Below are 24151 nucleotides of genomic sequence, written 5' to 3'. Positions count from 1 at the left end.
CTATGAATTGATCATTATCTGGCCCAGTCTTCATAGACAATAGCTTTTTGGAATTCGTTTCCTATTTTTATCCACATTCCACTTCCTAAATCTGTCTTCTAAATTATGCTTTCAATTAAGCTTTGGTCAGGGGTTGATGACTTCACAGAGGATAGCTAACCAGAGATACTTTATTATGTCATAGACTTTTCTGCACAGATGCTGCTTTGAAAATAGCTATTGTCATCTGAAAGAGTTTTGTGGTGTACATGAGACTTCCAACATTAGGATATATGGCTTAAAGGATGAGATGGGAGATCAGGTAGAAATGAAAACAGGCAAGGAGGCACTGAAGAAGAAACAGATGTTTCACTGCTCTGTGGCCCATTGTTATTGGAATATTATAAAGTTCTTGTTCACATGCTAGTATGTGGTTTACAAAGCAACAACAGCTGAGGTACACCAGGACATGGATTCCCTATCTTTAATATCTATTTCCCTGACATCACTGAAATGATGTAACGTTGAATATATGCCTTGCAGTATGCCCAGCTGTGAGAAGAAAGCAGCTGTCAGTGTTGGGACATTAGCCCACCCTCAGCTCAGCGTCTCTGGCCAGGTCTGCCTTGAAACTTTGGTGCTCTCTCCTTGGTCTCAATGTTCGTTCTCATGTAACCCACTGGCTCCTGCATTAACCCAGGAATATCTCGCTTGTATCTGTGCATTTAGCTGGGAACTTGCCCATTGTAATGAACCGAGAAAACTGTTTACAAACAACAACAAAAATGGAGAAGCTTTAGCACATGTACCTTACCTCATGCACTCCTGTTTTCTCCTTTGGTAGAGAGGAGTTCATATATTCAAATCCCTCTGCACTGGCTCTCCGTTGCCCAAAGCCCTCTTATGAAACCTTGGTTCCCACAACACTCTCATCTCCTTTATCTTCACTTTCCAAATCCTATCAAAATTTACTTGTCCTGTGTTTTACCTCTCTTTCATTAATAGAAGCCTACCTGATTTGGGAGAGTAGTTTAATGCTAGGATGGGTTTTCTTAGAGATGCTACATTTTCATATGAAGGAATGAATCTCTAATGGTGGCATTTCAGATACCAAAGTAAGTCATTGGAAGAGATTTGGAGACATAGGAATTAAAAATGACCTTATCTGTCTGCTTGCCTGGTCTTGCTGCTAAACAGAACAACAAATTAACTGTAGAAAAAAAAATTGTGTAAAGAAAGCAAGATTATTTCAAATGCAGCACATGTCAGTGAGTCAGAGAGCCATAGGCAGTTCTACAGTTTGCGTATAGGAAGGGCAGGCTTGAAAAAAAATTGTGTAAAGAAAGCAAGATTATTTCAAATGCAGCACATGTCAGTGAGTCAGAGAGCCATAGGCAGTTCTACAGTTTGCGTATAGGAAGGGCAGGCTTGAAGGTGCTTTACACAGCACTTTATTAAAAAACAAACAAACTGATAAAAATGTTAACTGACCCCACTAAAGAATAAGGGTGGAGAGTATTGCTGATGGAGTTTATTGAAGAGTGTTAAATCACTCCTCAATTTTCCCTCCTGGGTGCCAGCTACCTTTGCAGTCAGCTAACATATTTATTGAGCACCTAATATATGCCAGGCATTAGTTAAATTCTTTGTATCATAAATATGAGATTTTTTCACATGCAAGGTCATATGAAAGTCTTGTATTTATCAATATTGAAACATAAATTGAGACCATGGAAATCATCTATATAATCTACTAATGACATTACGCACATTTATCCTAAATAGAAGAAACATATATATCCTTGATCACTTGATCTTTTTCATGTAATCCAATCATGAAGCAGCAAAAAAAAAATCTACTTATTTATTGTCCTTTATTCCAAACCATCAGACTTTTAGACACGGACATGTAAATAGGCTCATTCAGCCATTCCATTTTTACCCATGAATATGCTACACAAAGACAGATGCAGAGATACTTAATTACATTCTGAAATATGCTCACCACTCTATGGAGGTACTGTGTAATCACTGAGTTCCTTACCCACTTCACAAACTAAAATGACCCACTGAGAGGATGCATGTTTATACTCTTTCTACATATTTATATATGTAATATACTCACACCTCTGTAATAAAACTATAATAGAATAGTTGACCATAGAAGAAACATCAACCAGGATGGTACCCACTTTCACACATCTCCACCACAAAAAAGCACCATTAAAAATGGCTTGAGCATTATAATATCTCTGCGTTTGGCAGAGTATAGAATAACATTCTGATGGATTTAGAATTTGAAAATATTTCAGAGATAAGATTATAAACTTCCCAGTAACTATATAAAGAATCTCGTCATCTAGTTAAAATTACAAAAATCTTCCCTAAGAGTCTTCACAGACAGCTATTTAAAAAATAAATTCAAATTGACAAGAATGTTTTCTTGAGACTGGGTGAAGTAACATTTCTTCAGGTAGAGTCCATGACCACCAGCATCAGAGTCACCATGGATGCCTTAAAGTGCAAATTCTTGGCTCCCTCTTATTATCTACTGAATGTAAACTTGAAGTTGGTTCTTATGAACACTTGCGGGATGACATACTAGTCTACCTGTAAAGACAAACTAGTCTGTCTGCTGGATAACCCAGTGTTCTTGGTCTTGCCCTGCAGCCTAGCAACAAGCTGGCTCCACAGGGAGGCTGTAAGGTTTCAGGCAGAAACTAGGGTTGATAAGGAAACTGCAGGTGGTTGGTGTCAAAAAGCTTGTTTTTTAAACCGATAAGATTGTAACCCCAATAGAAATCTCAAAGTTTTCCAACTCTGCTAGTCGATCTCTGCTCCTTCCCTTCTACTCCATAAATATATGAAGTGGCAGGGAGTCAGAACCTCTTTCCTGGAACATTTCTCAAGGTGCATCCAGTTGTGTCAGGCCCAGGCACAAGTTTCCATGGGTTGGTGAACAGCTGGGGGATCCCATGCATTTGACTAGCCCCGAGTCTGTAAACTTTTGTTTTGGGCCTGTATTGTGTGTTATTATGTTATTATCAAGCCATATATTGCTTGATAATATGGATGTCTGAAAACCACTGGGCATGTATTAATATATTTACCTATCATTAGGAAGAATAAACACCCCATCAAAATATGCACTCCTACACCCAGAGATGACATTATATTACTTTAAATAGTTAGGAGTCATATAAATGGAAATAAATCACAGAAAGATTTTTTGGAATTTTGACTTAAAGTATCTTTTTAAAATTAGATGCTTCCTTAAAATGTCATTATAGCTAAAACTTCATTTATTTTTGAGTGTGCAAATATGTAGAAAAGACTTAAGCATAGCTGTTGATTCCATGACCTTAGTTCAATACTCTTATAGCTCAACAGTTCCTATGGTTGTTGAATGGGATTCTGTTTTTTACCAACTAATGTTAGTATGACAAAACTTCAGAGACAATTCTTAAGAAGTTTAAGTAACTCTTTGATGACCTCAGTCAAGTAGGTAAAAATTTTGTGATGGGGTCAACAAACTTTCTTTTGCTGGGATAAAACCATATAAATCATCGTTTGCAATACTGTATTCTGAGTATTACTTGAGTATTATCTGTGAGGAAAATCTAACAGAAGCAGGGAAAATCCAGAAGACAAAGTAACAACTGAACTGGGAAACCACTGACGAAGTTTAAATAGAAAAACAAAGGCAGTTTAAATAGAAAAACAAAGGCAGAAAGGAGAGAAGATCTAAGTCTATAAAATTATGTAGGGATGAAAACAATAAGCAGAGCTGTTCACTAAATTTTGAAAACATAAAATGAGGGTGCATCTCTAAAACATTATTGAAGTAATTTTAGGTCAATTAGATAGAAGTATAAGTTCATATAAAAAAATAGAATATGAATCACCCTAAGTAGAATAACATAGATTTTTTTCAACTTAAGATAAACCAGTGGCTGACAGAATCTCAGTGAAGTACAAAGAGTGGTGAGTGCTTAACCTTTGAAGTTGATATATAGGAGAATAGTCAAGACTTGCCATTCCTTGTCTGGTGATACATTCCCTAGAGATAAAATGTTTGATGGGTTATGCAACTGGCGCAATGTGGTAATTATGATTTTGGTAAATAAAAACCAAATATAAAGAATATGTGATTAGTAAAAGAACTACAGGATACTGGTACTTTGGCTAAAAAAAACAATTGGGATGAACGGTTCTACATAATGTTGTAAATTTTAAATTTTATCATACATATGAAAGCTAAATTTTTTTAAATAAAATATTAGCATGTGATTCACTTCTTGAATTATCTGGGATAAACATGTTTTATTGACCTACAAGGCCTATATAATCTGTGCTCCATTCCCTCCCTACCCCTCTGAGATCATCTCCTATCATGATCCCACTGACACTATGCCAGCCATTGAATCCTCCTTTCTGTTCCTCCAGCACACTCACCTTTTTTCTGCCCCACTGCCTTCACCCGCAATGTTCCCATTGTCTAGATTCTCTTCTCCCACATGTATCCATGGCTCGTGCCTTCTCTTCATCAAAGCCTGTGTGGAAATGTCACATTGTCAGAGAGCTTTTCCCCTATCTCATCAAAAATACCACTGTCTTTGCTGGCCTTTTGTTCTATTTTTCTCCTTAGCACTTAACAATACCTATAGTATATATGTATTTGCTTATTATATGTCTCCCCCACTTAGAATGTAAGTCAGCTCTGTATTAAGGATAGACTTTACATTCCAAGTCTAAAACACTGCCTAGCATAGAACATACATTCAGTAAACCCTTATTGAATAGAGAGCAGATAAACCAGGCTCAGTAAGTTTTGGATTACTGCTTGTGCCGGATGGCGCAGGGATTAAAGCTATGATCAAATATGGGCCACAGCTAGTGACCATTAAATTCTAGGTCCCATAGATACTACTGCCTGGTTTGTTACAATACATATTTGAAAAAGAGCTGGACTTATGATGCAATTCAATAAGCATAGTTTCATCTACTCTGCTCCTTAAAAACTCTCATTCCACTAATTTAAAAAAGCTCAAAGCTGGTCTCCAATTTTTTTTTGCATTTCCTGGGAATGATCTTAGTTTTTTCTGCTTTTACCACCTTAGTTCAGTCGGGAAATCGTCTTGTCATCTTGTGCCTGGTTTCTTTTTTACACTTGACCCACATGTGGAACTTCTCCTTCATTAAAAAAAAAAAAAAAGAAAAAAGAAAAACAACATTCTCAAGCAATACTTGTGTTTTAGCAAACTTAACTGATGCTTTAGAGAAATAAGGGAATGTCACTTATTGGGGAGGGGGTGAATTGGGGCAATTACATCAGAGCAACAAATATAACTTTAGGTGAATGTTAAAGAGTACTATTTACTAAACTCTTTCTGCCACCCCACCATCGGTGACTCTTTTCATGTTAATTCATTATTATGGCCTTTTTCTCCATCACCTCACATTGCTTGTGTCCTCTCTGAGATTGTCTTCAGAGAACTCCAAATTCTTCTCCTTGTCTTTGGTTCCTACTCCCAAACTCAGTTCTGGGGTTTTCTTTACATATTCAAATTCATCAAGGTGCTCAGCAGAAAAAAAACAAAAACAAACAACAATAACGAAGTCACCAATTTTATTCTCTAAGATCCAGTTCAAAAGATAGATGTGTTTTTACACCTTAGTTATGAAAAATTTGCTAAGGTTTCCTAGTTAGCACTTCCAGGCAGTAAATGTCATTATATCAGTCTTAAATCTTTTGGGAAACAGTGTATAACAGGTACGATATGAGCTACCCTATTTTCGTAGATATTTCCTTATAATGGAAATTATTTGAAACACAACTATATGTGAAGTACCGTTGGACTATTCATTACAACTTTATTGAACACCTATATGGCACACACTTTTACTTAAGGCATTTACTAGTCCTCACCTCCCAGCTTTCCTATCCATGAGACATCTGAACTGTCCCTAGCAACTTAGTGACCACGGAGAGCAATACCATTCAAGCAACTTTATGTTTACAGATAATTGGAGCAACCAATCACATCTTTAAGAGAGTACAAGGTTACCTCGTGAGAAAAGTTCAGACCTCACGTTTTGTTTTTGTAGGTTTGGGCCTTTAACTGACATGTGTGAATATATAATGTCCGTTCTTCTTTATCTAGATGCTCGGCTTCGGAGAATGTTAAACTTTTGGCCAGAGTTTGAGAGGATTCAAAATTTCTAAGCAGTCCCACTACTCCGAGCTGAGGGAGAAGGTCCGTAGCTAAGAAGCGCAAGAGCAGCCCAGCTTCCTAAGCGTCCACCTCCGCTTCGAGTAACTCCACGGTGCCGGAGCTACGCACCGGTTCAACGTAGCTTTGGCCCCGCCCACCCTCTCTTCCTCCTCCCCCCTACTCTTTCTCCTCCCTTCCATCCTCCCTCCTTCCTTTCCCCCTCCTCCCATCTACCCATGAAGTACTCTGCAATCCTCCCCGGCCCTCCCTCGCGGCCCTCCCTCGCGGCCCTCAGGGGCAGGGCTGGGAAGGGGGAAGCCGTCAGGAGCGCGCGCGCGCAGACCCAGCCTCCGTGACGTCAGGGACGGGACGCAACTCAACGCAGTGCAAATTGGGAAAGGGGGATGAGCTGGGCGGCCTTCTGTCGGGATAGCGAAGGCTAATCCTTCCTGGGATTGGTGGGAAATGGGCCTTTGGCAAGGACGCCGGCGTTAGTGAAACGCGCCCAGCGCCAAGGTGAGTGCGGGTCTGGATCTCGGCCTTTGTTCCCCATATAGCTGACTGCAGTGAACCCCCTTTCTTTCCACCAGCCGCTGGTAACCTGGGAGACAGCCCTGACCACGGAGGGGGGTGAGACGACCCAAAACCTAGAATGGGCTTTTAGAATATGGGCCCAACCTCGAGTTTTTCCCGCTGTCCACCTAGGGTTGCCTAGCGAGTTTCGTGTGGACTTGTTTTCCTGCTTAGAAGGTGGCCTTAACCGTATTCTTTCTTGGACACTCATATCCGACTTTGACCTACTCCCTCTTGCTTCCGTTTTCTCATTTTTTGCTAATGAGCTGCAATCCCAGGCCTTACTATAACCCCTCAGAGTGTTTCCCAATCCTTCCTCTGTCCCAGTCAAACTTGCTTTTTGTGAAGTCCAAATATGAGTTTAAGGAACCTATAAGTTCATTAGATTTAAAACTATGAATTCCCCAAATAAAAGCTTTTCTTTCTTAAAATTTGGCCTCTTTCCTAGAGTTGTGGGACAAGTTAATTTCACCTCCACTCCACCTTAGAAATGATCAGAACTCTGAATCACAGTGATACTCATTTATATGTAAAACGGCAGACCACACTTCTGAGTTTATTTCTTGCCTCCAGTTCATTCTGTGACCTTGAAGCAAGTCACTTAATCATTAACAAAATATTTATCAGAAGACCGAGATGTTGTAAAGTCTAAGGAATTTACTATTTGTTAAGAGCTCTGGGTTTCAGATGAAGGGGACGCCGAACTAAAGGATGTTAAAACTCTTTCTGAATATGCAAGCATCCTTAGCCTTGTATATTCTGCAGTCATTAAAAATGTCAAGTGATATTTGTTAAGGATGTATTCCTGTGTTAGGCTTGCTCTTTGGCTTTGCTGTGTAAGCAGATTTTGCATTTCAACAGATTCTGTTTAAGGTTCATTGTCGAACGTATTTCATGGTGGATTTAGTTTCGCATGACTCCACAGTACTGGACCAGTTGACATGAAAGGTGATGTAGGTCCTATGTCTTTATCATATTGCTATGGCTGCCTTGAAATGTGTATTTTTTTTTCTCATGACACACTAGTGCATCTTTAAAATTAGATAGTAAGGACCTTATAATAGTAAAAAATAACTTATTAATGACAGAAATATACATGAATTGCACATAGGTATGTATTGTGAAAAAACAGTACATGAGAAAAACTGACAAAAATATTTTAAAGCTGCCTGTCTAGCCTTTATTTTTTTATATATTTAACTTTATTAATCATTATGGTCATTTGTTTATTAATGGAACATAATAGGAAAGAACCAAAAAGGCTTTTGTAAAGTAAGAAGTTGGAAAGTAAATCCAACACAGAAGCTTTTTTCTATAAAATTTCTAGCATATTTTATTGTGAACTTTTACGGATGAGAATATACTTATTTTTGTAGCAATGAAAGGAAAAAATCCATTAAATATGAGTTGCTATTTTAGAAGTAATTAAGAATTTTTTAAAATCTTAGTTATTGTTCTAGTTACCTATTGCCGTATAACAAATCATTCCAACACAAAGTGGCTTAAAACTACAATTATCTCTTATGTTTCACTGGGCTGACTGGACTCCACTGGTTGGTTCTCACTTTGGGTTTCTTGCACTTATACTTATAGTCAGATAAACAGGGTTGGAGTCATCTGAAAGCTCAGCTGGGCTAGACAGCCATGATGGCTCATTCACACAGATGGTGGTTGATGATGGCTGGGAGTTCAGCTGGAGGTGTCAACTGGAATACCTGCATGTAGACTCTGTGTGGCTTGGACTTCTCACAGTATGGAGTCTTGAGTTCCAAGAGCAAGTATTTGAAGAGACAGGAAGTGGAAGCTGCCTCTTAAAGCCAGGATCCAGAAATTGGCACAGCATTCTGTTCAACATTCTCTATTGGTTAGAACAGTCAGAGCCCTCCCCTCACCCTATGATAGATCTCAATAGATCGCTACCTCTTGATGGAAGGAATATCAAAGATTTTGTGGCTGTCTTTCACCTACCATAATTTTGTTGACAAAGTTGTATAGACTAATATTTGGGTTTAATGGTTGCAGAATAAGGTACACTTCCAATTTCTTTAACCATAATGCTTTATATCTTCATTGCATATTACAGTATTCAGAGCATTTTTCTGTATATATTTGTTGATACGACACCTATGAAGCATTCTCATTTTACAGATGAAAGTAAACAAGAGTAGTGGTGATGTTAGGAAGATTCAAGGAATTTGCTCAAAATCATGATAGTAAATGGAAAATGAAACTAAGACCTACAATACTTTCATAATATAAAATTTTTATTAGTAAATAAAATGTTATATTAAACTTATTTGAAATTCTATATTTATAACCATACTAATTCAAGTAAAACAGTACTTATGTATAGTGAATAAAGTTAATGATAAGATATTTATTTTAATTTCTCAATTACAATGTTTAAAAATGAAAATGATTTCATAATTTTGATAGATTGGGAATTATATGACTTTAGATGTTGATTTCAGATGGAAACTAATTGTCATCTTTATATTATTTCATTGCTTCTAGTAACGTGCTCGTATCTTTTCCTTATGTCCGTGGTTCTCTGTCTTGACTGCACATTAGAATTCACCTGAGGAAGTATAAAAATACATCTGTGCAAGTTCTAAGCTCAGATTCTGATTTAACCATTTAAGAGTGGGTTCTGGGCATCACTATTTTTAAAAGTTCTGTAGATGATTCCAGTGCTCAGCTAGGATTGAGAACCATGTCTCTTTTTGGTACATACTGAATATTATCTGGTTCCCTACTCATCTACTTTGCATCTGTTAAAAAAAATTAAGGAGGTAAAGAGGGAGAAGAGATAGACAATGGGTTAAGATTATAACTATAGATAGACACCTATTCTGGAAAGTTACTCTTTTGTTTTTTCTAGTAGTAGTCGTTAATAAAAGCAACAGATTTTGGCATGGTTTGTTACTGCCTGTATTATGGTACTTTGCTAGGTATTACCATTGTGTATTTATCTTTCATCTTAAGTAGAAACTTTGTTAGGTATATTCTTTGTATCCCCTGTAGCTCCCAACACAGCACCTTGAATAGATGTAGGTATTCTAAATGTTTACCATATTGAAGCTGGTTTATACACTCTTGAGAAGGAGGGCTAGTTCTTTTACTTTTTTAAAAAGCATTGTAAGAACTTTGTAAAAATTCTTTGGAATTCTCGTTTTCTTTAATTTCCATGATATTGCACTTGCTTAGTTTTCCTTCTTTGTTTCTTTTTCCCTTTAGGAATGCTCCTCCCCTACCCCCAAGTTCTGATGCCTTTAAGTATCTTGTCAGCTTTAGATAAGCAAGATCGCATTTCCTTGGTGATTCTAGTCCATGATTTTAGTTAATACAAATGATGTCTATGTTTTAAAAACTATTATAGGAGTTTTAAAATGTACATAAAAGTGACGAAAATAGGATTATTTTAAAACATATCCTAGATAACATGTCATTTCAATACCAATACTTTATCTCCCCAAATAATAGAGATTATCAACATTAATATTAATCCCTTAATAGTTGATTTAATATCTCTCTGGTCTCTCTGTAGACTTTATCTCTAATTACATATTTACATCTCTATCAAGGCATCTTTCTTTAGATTGTTGTTTCTTTTGCATACACTCAGCATGTTTAAAATTTCCTGTAAATTTGAGGTTCTTATTTGGGGTAATTTTGCTCCCCCAGGGTACATTTGGCAATGTCTGGAGACATTTTTGGTTGTTACAATGAAGGGGGTGGATACTACTGGCATCTAGTGAGTAGAGAGGTGCTGCTAAACATCCTATAATGCACAGGGTAGCCTCCCAACAATAAAGTTTTATCCAGTCCAAATGCTGCTAAGTTTTTAAAACTACAGTACTGTATTTACTTTTTGTTAACAGCACTACCATTCATCACATTTCTTAGGGTAGAAAGTTTGTGTGTGTGTGTACATACACAAGAGAAAATATTGTTTCAGTCAACCTGTTAATCAAAGCATGTTTTCTACCTTCTTTTGTGTGTGAATTTTTTTTTTCGCAGTGGTCTGCTAGTTATTCTTTTCCAAAGTATCATTCTCTTCCCATTTCCTTCAAATCCATCTTGCATATCCCCTCTTTGACCTACCCTGAGATACCTTTTTTCCTGTCAGAACTGACTTATTACCTGCTGAGTTAAATATAAACAATTCTGGATGGCTTCAAAAGTCCTCCATAAAGTGACTCCATCTCCTTACCTAATGTCATTTATTGTTAGCCAGCAGTTAAGTGTTGACTAAGGATTATTGAGGTAGATGCTAGGGCTCTACCATGTCAGAGTAATGGCATGTAAAGATATACCAGTGTAATCCCTATAGTATTTCTTTTTTTCCTTATTGCCTTCTCATACTAATTCCTTATTTTGTGTCTTTGCTTGTATTGGTTTCCTCTTCTCAAATGCCTTTTTTTTCCCCTCACTGTATTCATAGCTATAACCTTTCTTAAGGCCAATTTCTGTCTATCTCATCACATCATCATGAGCACTGCATGCTTATAAAGCATGAGGATCTTAAAGCCTAGTTTAATACAGTATTTGGTCCAATTTTAAAGGAACAATACTGATAAATACTGTAGCATTTAGACCATCAAGAATGGAAGAAGTAGAACTTAAGTTGGTCCTTGAAGGAAGAGGGACCAGCCCAAAAGAGAAGAGTACACTCTGGGCTGGAAGAAGCTCCTTCCCCTCCCTCTCCCCCGCAAGCTACACCAAATTTTCCCCTCCTTTTGATTTCCTGATTTCTTAGGTACTGGAATCACATATTAATATATAGGGTAACAGTTAATTGTTGGCTTGTTATGTAATGAGTATTGGTTTTGCCTTGGTAACTAGACTTAAGATGTTCGTGATCAGAAACCCTATGGAACTCTCTTTATCCCCTAGAGGAGTGTTACTTAAAGTAGTCAGTCTCTGTTACAGGCTTGAAGTTTGTGCTTCAATATAATCTATACTGCTTTCTTCATAGAGAAAGTCTTACTACTATAAAAAGTTCAATATGTTTAATTGACTTACTTTCTATCATAAGTGTTGTGTTTTGTCACAGACTGGTAACAGTTACCCAAACAGCACTGGTCTGTGGACCATACTTGGAGTAGCATTGCTTTGCAGGACTTTTATACTTTTTCAGTTGTAACCTGTAATAGTAAGACTATATGCCCTCTATTTTCTCCCCATTTGTTAACTCATTTCCAGCTGTACGTATTTCACTTCTGGAGCATTGCTGTTTGACTAAAGCTGGAGTTCTTAATCTTTATCAGGTTTACACATCTTAAGAAAATTTATTTTTGTTTTCGAAGAACTTTAATTTTTCATACGTATACTTAGTTTTTTGTTTTGGGGTTTTTTTGTTTGTTTGTTTACTTACAGTCCTTTTTGAATCATAACGTAATTTTAATGGGTTATATGTTATGTTTAATTTGTTCTAGTTTGTTGTAACATCAACAAACTGCTGCTGCTCTTTTCCTTTGTTTTTACGGTTGCAGCCCAAATAAGGAAATTATGAATTCAGTCAGTCATTCTGGCCCTAATTTACTTTCTAGCAATCTATTTTGAAATTTCTTTAATGGTATAATGAAGCAGAATGACTTAACAAAAATTTAACACATTAAATCTTACATAGATTTAAGTTGGATATATACCCTTCTTTGTTTTTCATTTGATTAGGAAAAAAAATCCTTTACCTCATGCTTTGACTTCTGCAGAAATGTATGTGATTGTAGAAACTGAAATAGCAATTAAAGCAATTCTCTAAGTCTTTTTAACACCAGGCATCTTATTTGACAGAATAACTTACATAATTTTGCAAATGAAAATGGAAACAACTGTGGTTCTTTGATGACATTATCAGAGAAAATTGTTACTTATTTCAGCTCTTCTCAAAAATCAATTAAGTACAGAAAAGGTAACTTTAAAAAAAGCATAATCTTTCTCCTAGAAACCCAAAAATTTGGATGTCATCATAATTTTATCCCTGTACTTTCCCTCCATGTGTTTAATCATTTGCCAAGTCCTGTCATTCTACCTATGCAGTATCCCTTGTATCTGCCTCCTCCATTCCATCTGTTTCCCTAGTTCTGACTTTCGTTGTCTTTCCTTAGGATCATTATGATAGGTAACTAGTGTCTTTCTTATCTCCAGTCTTTTAAAGTTATAATACTGTTGTGCATTTGGATCATATAAATCCCTTCTTACAACCCTGCTATGGCTCTGTGTAACTTCTATTTTTAATTTTCTTATCTTTCAATTACAGTTGACATTCAGTATTATATTAGTTTCAGGTATACAGTATAGTAGTTAGACATTTATTTATATAACCTGTGAAGTGATCCATGCCCCCTTCCTGGTCTGTTACTTTTAAAAAACAAAATAATAAATGCTTTATGGTGACATTCAAGGCCTTTAATCATTATCTGTTTCTAGACTATTTTTTCAGGCTGTAGTGTCTAGTAGATCTTTGTTCACTCTCTGTACTGGCTAGTTCCTAAAGATGTTTTTTACTTTCTTGACTTTTTCCTTATACTGTTACTCATCTCTCTCAAAAGCCTTCTCCCACCAAAACTCACATAAATGCTATATCTTCCCATGATGCCTCCCAAGATCCCTCTAGTCATACTTAATCTTCCTTCTTAATTTTCTTTATTGTACATTAAAAATTTGTAACTCTTTTAATTTGAGTAAGTAAGAATACTATGTTGTACTACCACTGCTTACAACTTTCTCTTTCATATTAGATAAACTTTGTGAGGAAATGGATCACATCTAATCTTCAAATTCCTAAAAGTACAATGCCTTCCATACAGCAGAATATCTGTGAATGTTTGAATTGAATCGAACTTTGAAACAGCTAAATAATTTGCTATTTTAAGTTACCTAGGTAGCTAACATAGTTTTTATATTCTTTGTCTTTTAAAGAGCCAAGTTTTAAAGATTCTTATCATGAGAAATTCAACTGAGAACATATTCTAGACTTCATTTTAGAAGGTTCAAACCAATAGCTTTCTTAGCCAAAAAACCTAATTGTTATGAATCGACAATATATTCTGTGGTTAGACCAATAGTACTGATGACCCAGATAGATGATAGAATTGGAAAACATTAGTGTCAAACTGGTACTTGGTTACTCTGCATAACTTTGCCTTTAGTCCTTAGATCAGTTAGTAGTGTCACCAATTAAAAAAATGATTGGGCTTTTGGGAATTACATTTCAAGAGCCGGCCTATGTCAGGAGAGGAAGTGTTGGTTTTCTTGGTTGAGTGTAAGTTTAAGATCTTAGCTGAGCTAGCTGGGGACAGAAAAGTCACGGATAACTCTTGTTATCTTATTGTTTTCTGGCCCTCATTAAATAGTCCAAGCTCTAGTGTCCCCTGACCTCTGCTACAGTGATGTCTATTATAGTATCACTAAGGCCTCAGATTTCTTTCAGCACCTTCCCAAAAAGTTAGTTTCTTGACCTTACTTTCACTTAATCAAAAGTATTATTGCTCAACCTCTGCTATGTTTCAGCAGAAATCATGTTTCTGGAACACCATTCCACTCTATCCCGTCTGTCTGTCTTTTTTCTTCTTTCTTTGCCAATTTCTTTTAAAGTTATCTACAATCTACTTCTATTTCTTTATTCTTTATTCATTTTTTTTTTTAACACTTACAGCACCTGATATTCCTAGGTGGTCTCCCATCCAAGTACTAACCAGGCCCGACCCTGCTTAGCTTCTGAGATCAGACGATCGGGCATGTTCAGGGTGGCATGGCCGTAGGATTTCTTTATTCTTTAAATGCTCATTCTCTTGGTTTCCACTCATACCACTGTATGGCAGCTGTACTTTACAAGGTTATATGTATATCAGGCTCTTCTATTACTCTAAATTTATTTTTTAAATCAATATTTAAAAGTATATTTTGTGTTTGCTTGTTTCACCCATAACTTCCTAAGTTTTACATCTTAGTATTCTTTTCATATTTATATACAATTTGCATATTTTTATTCATGCTCACATTGTTATAATTGCTTTCTTCAAAAATTTTTTATGAAATATGTTTAAGTACATTACAAATATTCATTCTTTTATATACTGTAAAGCATTATAATAAAATGATCACCTGTGATCACCCGTTCTTCCTGATAATGCTGATGCTCCTTGCCTGTGCCTCCCTGATTACATTGTCTGCCTCCCCAGAAATAGAATTTTATATTTATCATTCTTTGTTTTTCTTTATAGGCTTACCTCATTTGTATTCTTAAACAATGTATTGTTCAGCATAGTTTGTTTTTAAATTTTATACAAATGGCATCATATTATATGTATTTCTTGTTTTTTGTTCAATGTTGGGAGATGGTTGGTATGGGAGGTTAGAGTATGTTCTCTAGCTGAACTGTTTATCCTGGGAAGTCAGGGACTATGTTATATACCCTTCATATCTTTAACACTTAACATAGTGTGTTTTACAACGTAAGACACTCAAATGATGCTGTCGTCTGTAAGTATGAGGAAATCCAAGGGAGTCCATGTCATACTCTTTCTTTAATAGATGCTTTTAGCCATTTTGGTGATGAATTGGTGATGAATTAGATACCTAACTAGAAGGACATATTGAACATTAATTGATCTATTTGGAAGTAATGGTGTGGTCCAGAGGCTTTCTTTCCTGTCACAATACCTTCAGACACAGAACACAGAATAAGAGGGAAAACATAGAAAATGTTTATATATGAGATCATTGTTTTTAAATTATGGATCTAAAGCTACAAAGTAAAGTTAAATATGTGTTTATAGATACATGGACCAAGTATAAATGGAAAAGACTGAAAATTATAAAATTGACTTTCAGAGAAAAAAAGACAGGTAGATTTAGTGACTAAGACAGTGGATTAATGGCACAAGGCTACAAGGATGAGTTCAAGAAATCAGAAAATATTAGTATTCAATATAAAATGTGATAGAATCAAAGCAGAGTGGGGTGCTTTTAGTTTCACATAGGTGAACAGAAGTCTTTCCCCCTAAAGTTGTACCTTACCCAACTTTTTAGAATTAAATGTTCATTGATGTCCATTCATCTAATAATAGTAAACTGATGGAATGAAGAGCATTAAGACAGTGAAAATAAGTGATAGAAAAAAAGTCATAATCTCTTAAATGAATTACAGTGTCTATGCAAATTGTAATTAGTTCTTCACAGCTAAATACCTTGTATAAATTTAATTAGATTCCTGAAGTTTTCATTTGGTGACACTTATGATCTTGCTAGGACTTTCCATTTGGTGTGCTCCCCTGATCTGCCCCAGCTACATGCATCCACGCACATGTACACACACACGCAACTTAATATCTAGCCTTTCTTCCTTTTGTCTTCATTTTGTTTTACTATTTTCTCCATCTTCCTAGTCAGAATTTACTAAATTAAATGAGGAAGCAAAGAATGTCATGAAATATCAAAGACCTTTACAGAGTAAACCAAAGTATTTGGGTATTTTCTGCCAGAGAAACATGTTCATATCCCCAGCTTAATATAAAGTGGCACTGCTTACCTGCCCCTGTGCCCACTTGTTTCTTTTTATAAACTGATATCATCAATGAGAAAGAAATATTTCTAATTTATGATCTATACATTAATGCAGATTTAATCGAAAAAATGTAAAAGCTCTTAGTCTGTTAATTCCTCTGACAGGGGAGATTCCTCATATTTAAGGCAAAATGATACAAACAGTAATTCATTAGTTAATGAAAATTTGAAAAAAAATTGTTTATTAATATCTCATACTCCCAAAATAGATGTTCAAGATAATTTAAAATTAAATTATATTCTTAGCAAAGAATATATTTTGGGAGTTTTTTTTTTTAATGCTTGCTTGTTTTATTGTTAATGAGGAAAACTAGCAGAATTATTTGTGTTCATTTTGTTTTAGAAAATAACTACTTTTAATGAAGTACACCATCCATTGTAAAAGTGGAAAAATAAAGATTATTCATCATGCCTGCCGTGGCTTCAGTTCCTAAAGAACTCTACCTCAGTTCTTCACTAAAAGACCTCAATAAGAAGACAGAAGTTAAACCAGAGAAAAAAAGCACTAAGAAGTATGTATCTATTGCTAGTTTGACTGAGTCATACATTAATTTTTAGTTCATTTCTATATTGTTAAATGAGTTAGGTGAGTTTAAAGTCAGTTTAAAGATTATTTGAACAATGGCATCATCTCACAAAGTAAGACCTCCTTAGAGAAGTTTTAACTTTATCTTACCAGAATACATATATATTCTATTAATATGCATATTATCTATTTTCTGGACAATATACCAGATCATAAGTTTAAGAGGTAAAGACTGCAAGGGTTCTACAAAACTCAGCCACAATTAACATCTTTTTATAAAACAGTATAACGTTACTTTATTAAAGATTATTTTATCCTTGTGTATTTCACATATAAGAGATGGTCCTGGAATAGTCTTTCTTCGATTAAAAGAAAGAGATGTATTTTTTTTAATCCAATATTCACCAAAGTATTAATTTGTGCCAATTTGACATGAACTTTTAACCTAATGATTTATTTTATGTATCATAGAGATGGAAATAAGAGTTTCAGAAAGAAAGGTAGGACTAGCTAGCCATACACCCCAGACTTGGGGCAAGCAGATTTTAGAAATCACGGGGGAAAATAGTGTTTCATGACTGGAGATAAATGCGTATGGTTCCAAATGAACCTGTGATGAGGCAGCTAAGAAACTTATGATTACAAGGGATATCATTATGAGTTTTTTTTTTAAGGAAATAAACAGAAGATGGGAAGAAAACATAACATTAAAGATGAAGACAAGAGAGTAGTAGGAACTTTAAAGAATGTCAGGAAAGAAAATCCAAGAATGAAATGATATTACTAAACATTACTAACGACAAAAGGGGCTTTTTCAAAAGAGATCTTTGGGGAGATAGGGAGAATAAGAGTTTGGCCCACTTCTTGAGTTAACTTGGTAATGTTGATGGGGTGATGGAGAGAATAGCTCCTTTTAACATCTCTTGAATGATTTTTAAATAGGGAACAATGAGAAAGAAAGCCACCTTGAAGCTTTTTCAGAGAACTTCATTTAACCCTAAAGCAGATCAATCCATTCTTGCAATGTCTGGTTTTGCTCTGTGACTACCTGATCCCATAGGAAGCGGTATGTCTGAAGGACTTTTTAAGTATACCACCATAAACTCATGTTCTTGCTGTGTCATAGCATGGTTCTAGAGACTGCTAGAATCCTTTTAGAATGTTTGGCTGGTTCACTGACTCACAGAGGCATTGTAGTCATCTCAGCTTGATCATATAGGCACAAGAGATGTACACGTATCAGGGTGAAAGAAATTTGAAGAAAACCCAAGGACTGTTGCACCCACTCTTAAACTTTTCTAGAGAATCTCTTCACTAGCTTTGGTTTGATTTACCTTTATTCCAAGACTATGATGCCATGTGAAGCAGGGTATACACACTGACTCAAAAGAGCTTTGTATAATACCATCTTTGGCTCTAAATACCACCTGGCCCTGTTTGTTGTGTGATCTTCTGTTTCCTTGGCCTAACCGACTTCATCATTAATCCATGTCTCAATCTTGGAGCACAGTTTGAAAAATATAGAAAACAAGATGCACTGCTTTGTATAAATCAGTTATTGATAAACATATTGTATGTAAGCATTGGCATTATAACTTGGTTACCAAAACTTTAGTGCTAAGTGAATGAATTCCTCTTGTAGAAATACCTATTTTATTATATAATGTGCTTTCTAAAGACTGTCAAACCAAGAACCTGTCCTTTGAATACCACAGAATCTTCAAATTATTTTACTGAACTGGAATTTTAAGATGACATATTTTTGGACTTTAATTCTCTTTTTCTTTTAGGACCAGTGAATCAGTTCAGTTCATACACTTTGTAGAAAACCTGAACTAAGTCAAAAGTTTAAACTCACATTCCCTTTCCTCTCCCTAGTTTCTTGGATTTTTAGATGGGGAGAATGTTACATAATGGTTAGAAAGGAGTGAGGAGAATTGAAACTATTTGTTTAACATTAAAATAATAAAGATTTTAGCTCTCCTATTTCAATACAAGTGGTATGTTCTTTAATTATAGAGTATGACTATTATGCAGCTGCCCAAGAACAGTTAGCCTCAGGATTCTGTTATAGCAAATCTTTTAAAACTGGACTGTATTTTGAACAGTTTGTGGTGTACAAACAGCTATTATGAAACAAATGTTTACTTGTCGCATAAGGGAAATACTCAAGTTGCATCCAAACTCATGTCTAACTTTGTATGGATTCCGAAATTATGAAATTTATCGATATTCTCAGTGGACTTTATACATGACTTTTTCTTTCTGATGTCAAGTGTTTTAATTGCATTTTCTCTAATTTTAAGTTATGTACAGAGTGCCCTGAAGATCTTCAAGGCAGCAGAAGAATGCAGATTAGATCGTGATGAGGAAAAGGCCTATGTACTATATATGAAATATATGACTGTTTATAACCTTATCAAAATAAGGCCTGATTTCAAGCAAGAGCAGGTACCTTTTATTTCTACATTTTTATTTGCTAAGTTATTTTTGCACAATGGAGTTACCGATTTCCTCTAAAAGTTTTAACTAATACTGAAATTTAGATCATAGTATATAATAGCAAGTTTAAACTCTTACGCAGATCGAAAAAGCAAACTGAAACTGAAGATTTAGTTTCATTATTTGCAAATATATATTCGTGCATATGTGGATACACACATATGCACATTCTTAATTTGTGTTGCACTAGTACAAGTTTATAGCAACATACAGACTCATAATCAGTTTTCTATTATGATAAATCATTGCCAGGTCAAGTGGAAGGATTCAGTTTACTCATACATTAAGATATATTAAGAAAAACATGACTGATTGTACTCTCTCAAGATTCAAAGTTTAGTCACTTGTTTTTATGTGTCAGCTTTTTATCACTGACATTGTAGCCTTTAAAGGTCTGAGATTAAAGATCTCAGTTTGCAAAATTAATGCTGATTTCTTCCATTTTTGTATAATTATTTATTTATTTTTGCTTTTAATCCTTTGAGCAGATCCCTTTCTTTGCTAAAGCCATGGGTAAGGAGAGAAGGGGAGGTGTAAATAAAAAAAGAGAACTGATGCCTAGGATAAATGTTAGAAAAAACTGTTGCATTTCATTTGCACCAGAAACAGGCAAAAGAAGAACTTAACAGACTTGTTTAGAGAAATGGGAAGAATTTTGTGTTGATGGTTCCTCCTTTATTTAGGAACAATCTTTCTACCAGACAATAAATAGTAGCAAAATACTGCCTATAGGTTTCTTATCTGGTAGAGAAGCTATTCTTAAATTAATATTGAGATTTTTATTTTGTTCACTGGTGGTAGAATTGCCTTGCCTCATTTAAATTGACTTATAGAAGTTAAAAAAGTTCTCTTATTCTTTGAAATAACCTTATTTTTCTCCACAGTAGTGGGACTAATATAATTTCTTTCAGTTGTTGGTTAAGGAATATAAGTTAAGTTTTATTTAATGGTGATAAATAATTGCTACTGTTTCTTCTCACCAGCAAGGTTATGCTAATAATAGTTATGGGGTTTTAGATCTTGCTTTGGAAAGGTGGCCCCTTGCATTTGGAGGTTCATCTTCTTTTCCACAAATGTCTAGCTGGATTGGTCCTGTCTTTGGAACATTTTAGGCATACTTACCTGCAGATAGAGGCAGAGGCTTACCCAAATTCAAATAAGTGTCTGCATACTCTTTGATGGTTTTCACAGTATCTGTTAAAATAGAATTGCTTTTAAAAAAGTAGAAGGGTTCACTAAAGTAAATATTTTTGAAAATTTTGCAAATTTGCGTAAGTTTGGTAGTTTTAGTGTTTGCTTTTTTTCTATTGTGGGGCCAATTTTTTAATGTACTTTTTTTTTTTTGCTTTATTTTTCTAAGTTAGTAGTTTTTCTTTGACAAGATAGGGGGTGTTTTTCTAGCCTCCCCTTTTTTTAATTTGAGAAGATTAACACTAAACTTTAATCGATAAAGAGATTTTTCTGCTTCCACAGAGTATTATATTCCCAAAGGAAATATCTACTTGAAAGTCTCAAGAGTTGCTCAGGTTAGGAAGCTCCCTGTTACTTCATATGCTGCAGTTGTTCAGTTCCTGGTTTTCAGTAAAAGGACTGTTTTCATTTGCTCTGTCCAGGGTATCACATCTGCTTCTGTCTTAGAACTGTTTTTGTTTTATTTAGTCCGACCTCTCCGGTGTACTTCAAGTATGTGAAGTGTTAAATTTACTAACTAAATATTTTTTCATGTTTACCTTTTAAATCAGGTAAGGACAGAATGTAATGTCAAGTTTTTTCTTCAGAAACTTTATCTTTCAGTCTTATTTTACACTATGGAATATTTAAGATTTAGACAAATTTAGTTAATTTAGCAAGCTCACGAGTAGAGAACATAGTACATTTATTGCTTACGCATTGAAAAAATCAGTTTATGAACATTTTTTTCAGGGTTATCTGAAAAGGAAAGAAGACAGATATATTGAAAATATTCGTATAGCAAAATCAGATAAAATTAGAATGACGTTTTTAAATCTCCATGGCATTCTTAATAATTAACCCTCAATATTATTGGTAAACCTTTTTGTTTGGGAAATCATGAGAGTTGCTTGAATTTGTACATCAGGAATAGGAAAGTTCTACTTGCTAAACCTCAAAAGCAAAAGTTTTTAGTTGTGTAAGAATTGGACGTTTTTCAAATCTGCCAATTGTCAATACTATTGAAAATTTGAAAATATTTATACTTAATTTAACTGTGCTCCCATAAGAGTACAGAGAGAGATAACTATTGACAGGAACCCTCACTAATATTAGGAGAGTGTCATCTGAGAGTTTGTAACAGGCATAGCCAAACACACAATTTTTCCAGGATTTAAACAGGATTAAGCTGAGCATACAGCCTGGCTATTTAATAGTCTATGTTAGAAATTAATAAAACAAGTCATAGTATTTTTGGGGTTTACTTTGTATTTTGCTTTTAATCAGAGAAATCTTACAGTAATGATTACAGATTGTTCTATTCAAAAAGTTTATCAGTAGTCAGGACACTGATAACTGAAGTAATTACAGTTTCCACTATAATTTTCAATTGACACAATATTGAACAAATTGTGTACTTTTATTGAAATTCATAGTGAGAGGACCTTTTTACTTACTTAGTCTTTAATCTAGAAGAATAAACTCAACTGAAACATGATCTACTTTTAGGCTAGATAGATAGACATATGATAGCTGTTACAACAGATTTACTCTACCCAAAGCTCTTGGAGACTGCCTTTCCATGAGCCAGAGATGGATATTTTTGACCTTCTGGCGTTTCTTTTTTTAAATTTTGATTACTGTATCATTTGTGATCAACTGTGCTAATAAGGTCTGTTTGCAAAGTCATACTGACAAGTTGTGGCAAATTAGATCCAATAATTAGCTGAGTTTCACTGCACTACGGTCATGTTGAACCAACTTTGATTTGAAAATACCTCTGATTGCAGGATCAATGAGTGACTTCTTAGAGAAGTGACTTTAAAAAAAAAAAAGCTTCATTATGTTTATTAGTGAATTATATGCCAAACATTTTGTATTTTTTAAAGGTAGATTATATTTTTGATGGTTTATTTTCTATCATTTGATTTTTAGTTACTAAAGGTTTTCTCAAATGTAAAACTTGTTTTTATGTCTAAAGTGCTTTGACACCAGTTGGAAAATGGGCAGCTGTTGTAAAATACAGGTAGAAGCAAACATATCTCCCTTTAAAACAAATAAAAGAAAACAAATTCCATGCTGTAGATTGATACACAATTTGCTTTATTGCTCTAAAACTAGGGGGAACAAAAAGCTCGGTATCTGTTTACACTAGATAAATATATTATGCTCTCAAAAGCTTTGCTTTTTGGCACTTATTTATAAATAATAAGAATAGTATCTATACTTCTTAAAAGGTACCTTACAGGTAAGTAAAATTGTTACCTACTAGAATTTTTTAAACCATGCTAATAGTATGATGAGATACTTTTGAAACACTTGGAGAATAAGTGTGCATTTATGTAGGTTAAAAGCTTTTAAAAAGTACTTCAATCATAATAACGTTTTCATCTAAACTTCCCTTTACATAAGTGCCATGATTTTAATGTTTTTTTTTAGCATTAGAACTGTGTACAATGGCCAGTACTAACAGTATAGGGTGTGGGTTTCATATAATTTTAGGACTACTTTCATTCAATACTTGGACCTGCAAACATCAAAAAAGCTATTGAAGAAGCCGAAAGACTCTCTGAAAGCCTTAAACTCAGGTACAGACATTATCAAATCTTTACAAGATTAAAATTTAGAACATAAAAATATTATTTAGAATTTGTCTGTTTATATCGATCATGTTTATAAATCCCAAGTCCTGGAAATAAGTCCTATGTTAAGTAGGACACAAAAATTAAAATCTTTTGCCATATTACTTATGTTCATGTGTTACCATTAATTTTCTTTATTGAAGTTGTAAAAATGTTTAGAATGGTAGATTACAGTAAACATTGGTGTATTATGTTAGAGTTCAGGTCCAATTTTTTCTGACAAGATTATTCAGAAAAAAGCAATTCCTCATATGCCTCATGTTGTAATGTGTTACTGGACACTGTTCTTATGGGAATGAAGTATTAACTGTTAGTTACTGTATAGTAATGAAGTATTTACTGCCTGGTTGCAGATCGAAATGTTTTTTAAAAAATCTAATTCTAGTATTTGCCATGACTGGTTTACCAGGCTTATAGAATAATTAGAAATTAAAAATAGTATGTTTCAATTTTTAGTCATTCCCTAAATAACAAAATAAAAAGAGAACTATTTTTAGTTCAGTATTTTTTCTTAATGATTTTTCATTCTTGGATCAATTAACTATGATAGTTGTATATATCATAGACTTTACTTAGAAATTATATTTTTTAACTAATGTATTCCCTTCATCTTTTCCATAAATTACTAATCTTGGGTCTAGAGTATGTTAAGGTGAATGATACCATTTAGAATCACTATTCTCTTTCTTTAGCCAGTTAAGTAAGTAGAATAGAATTTCTTCTAATCTTTGGGTTACCCATTATTAGCTGTTTTCTCTTGGGTTTGCTTAGTTTTTCCCTAATCATACTGTTACTAACAGTCTTCATGTTCTTTATCTCCTCTATCTTTTGAGCTTTAGGTCTTTCACTGATTTGTTTGTCCTTTTTAATATTTTGAACCACTTTATAAGTAAATGAAGCTTTATAGTTAATTTTAGAATTTTAAGATCGTAAGTCCTTTTAAAAGGAAATTATAGCAGATTTGAATCATTAAA

At 34.6% G+C, this 24151-nt stretch overlaps 1 protein-coding gene and 1 pseudogene across 4 annotated transcripts in view; one reads left to right on the top strand and one right to left on the bottom strand.

Annotated features, from left to right (window-relative positions):
• Nucleotides 1-6557: 6557 nt before the first annotated feature.
• USP8 (ubiquitin specific peptidase 8) overlaps nucleotides 6558-24151 on the top strand; it is a 48820-nt gene continuing 31226 nt past the window's right edge. Inside the window, exons 1-5 of one of the 4 annotated variants that reach the window (XM_025038781.1) lie at nucleotides 6559-6710; nucleotides 7629-7715; nucleotides 16681-16849; nucleotides 19170-19314; nucleotides 23038-23123. In XM_025038781.1, coding sequence (XP_024894549.1) covers nucleotides 16746-16849; nucleotides 19170-19314; nucleotides 23038-23123 — 335 coding nt within the window. In that variant the 5' untranslated portion in view covers nucleotides 6559-6710; nucleotides 7629-7715; nucleotides 16681-16745. Of the gene's footprint in view, nucleotides 6711-7628; nucleotides 7716-16680; nucleotides 16850-19169; nucleotides 19315-23037; nucleotides 23124-24151 lie in introns of all 4 variants that reach the window. The other 3 variants (XM_006920369.3, XM_006920367.3, XM_006920368.3) reach the window with 3 other exon arrangements.
• LOC112469704 lies at nucleotides 14419-14535 on the bottom strand (annotated as a pseudogene).

Source organism: Pteropus alecto, unplaced genomic scaffold, assembly GCF_000325575.1.
Source record: "Pteropus alecto unplaced genomic scaffold, ASM32557v1 scaffold86, whole genome shotgun sequence".
In the NCBI taxonomy this organism is placed as follows: Eukaryota; Metazoa; Chordata; class Mammalia; order Chiroptera; family Pteropodidae; genus Pteropus; species Pteropus alecto.
The sequence above is the reverse complement of the archived record's forward strand: the minus strand, read 5'-3'. Positions and strand labels throughout refer to the sequence as shown.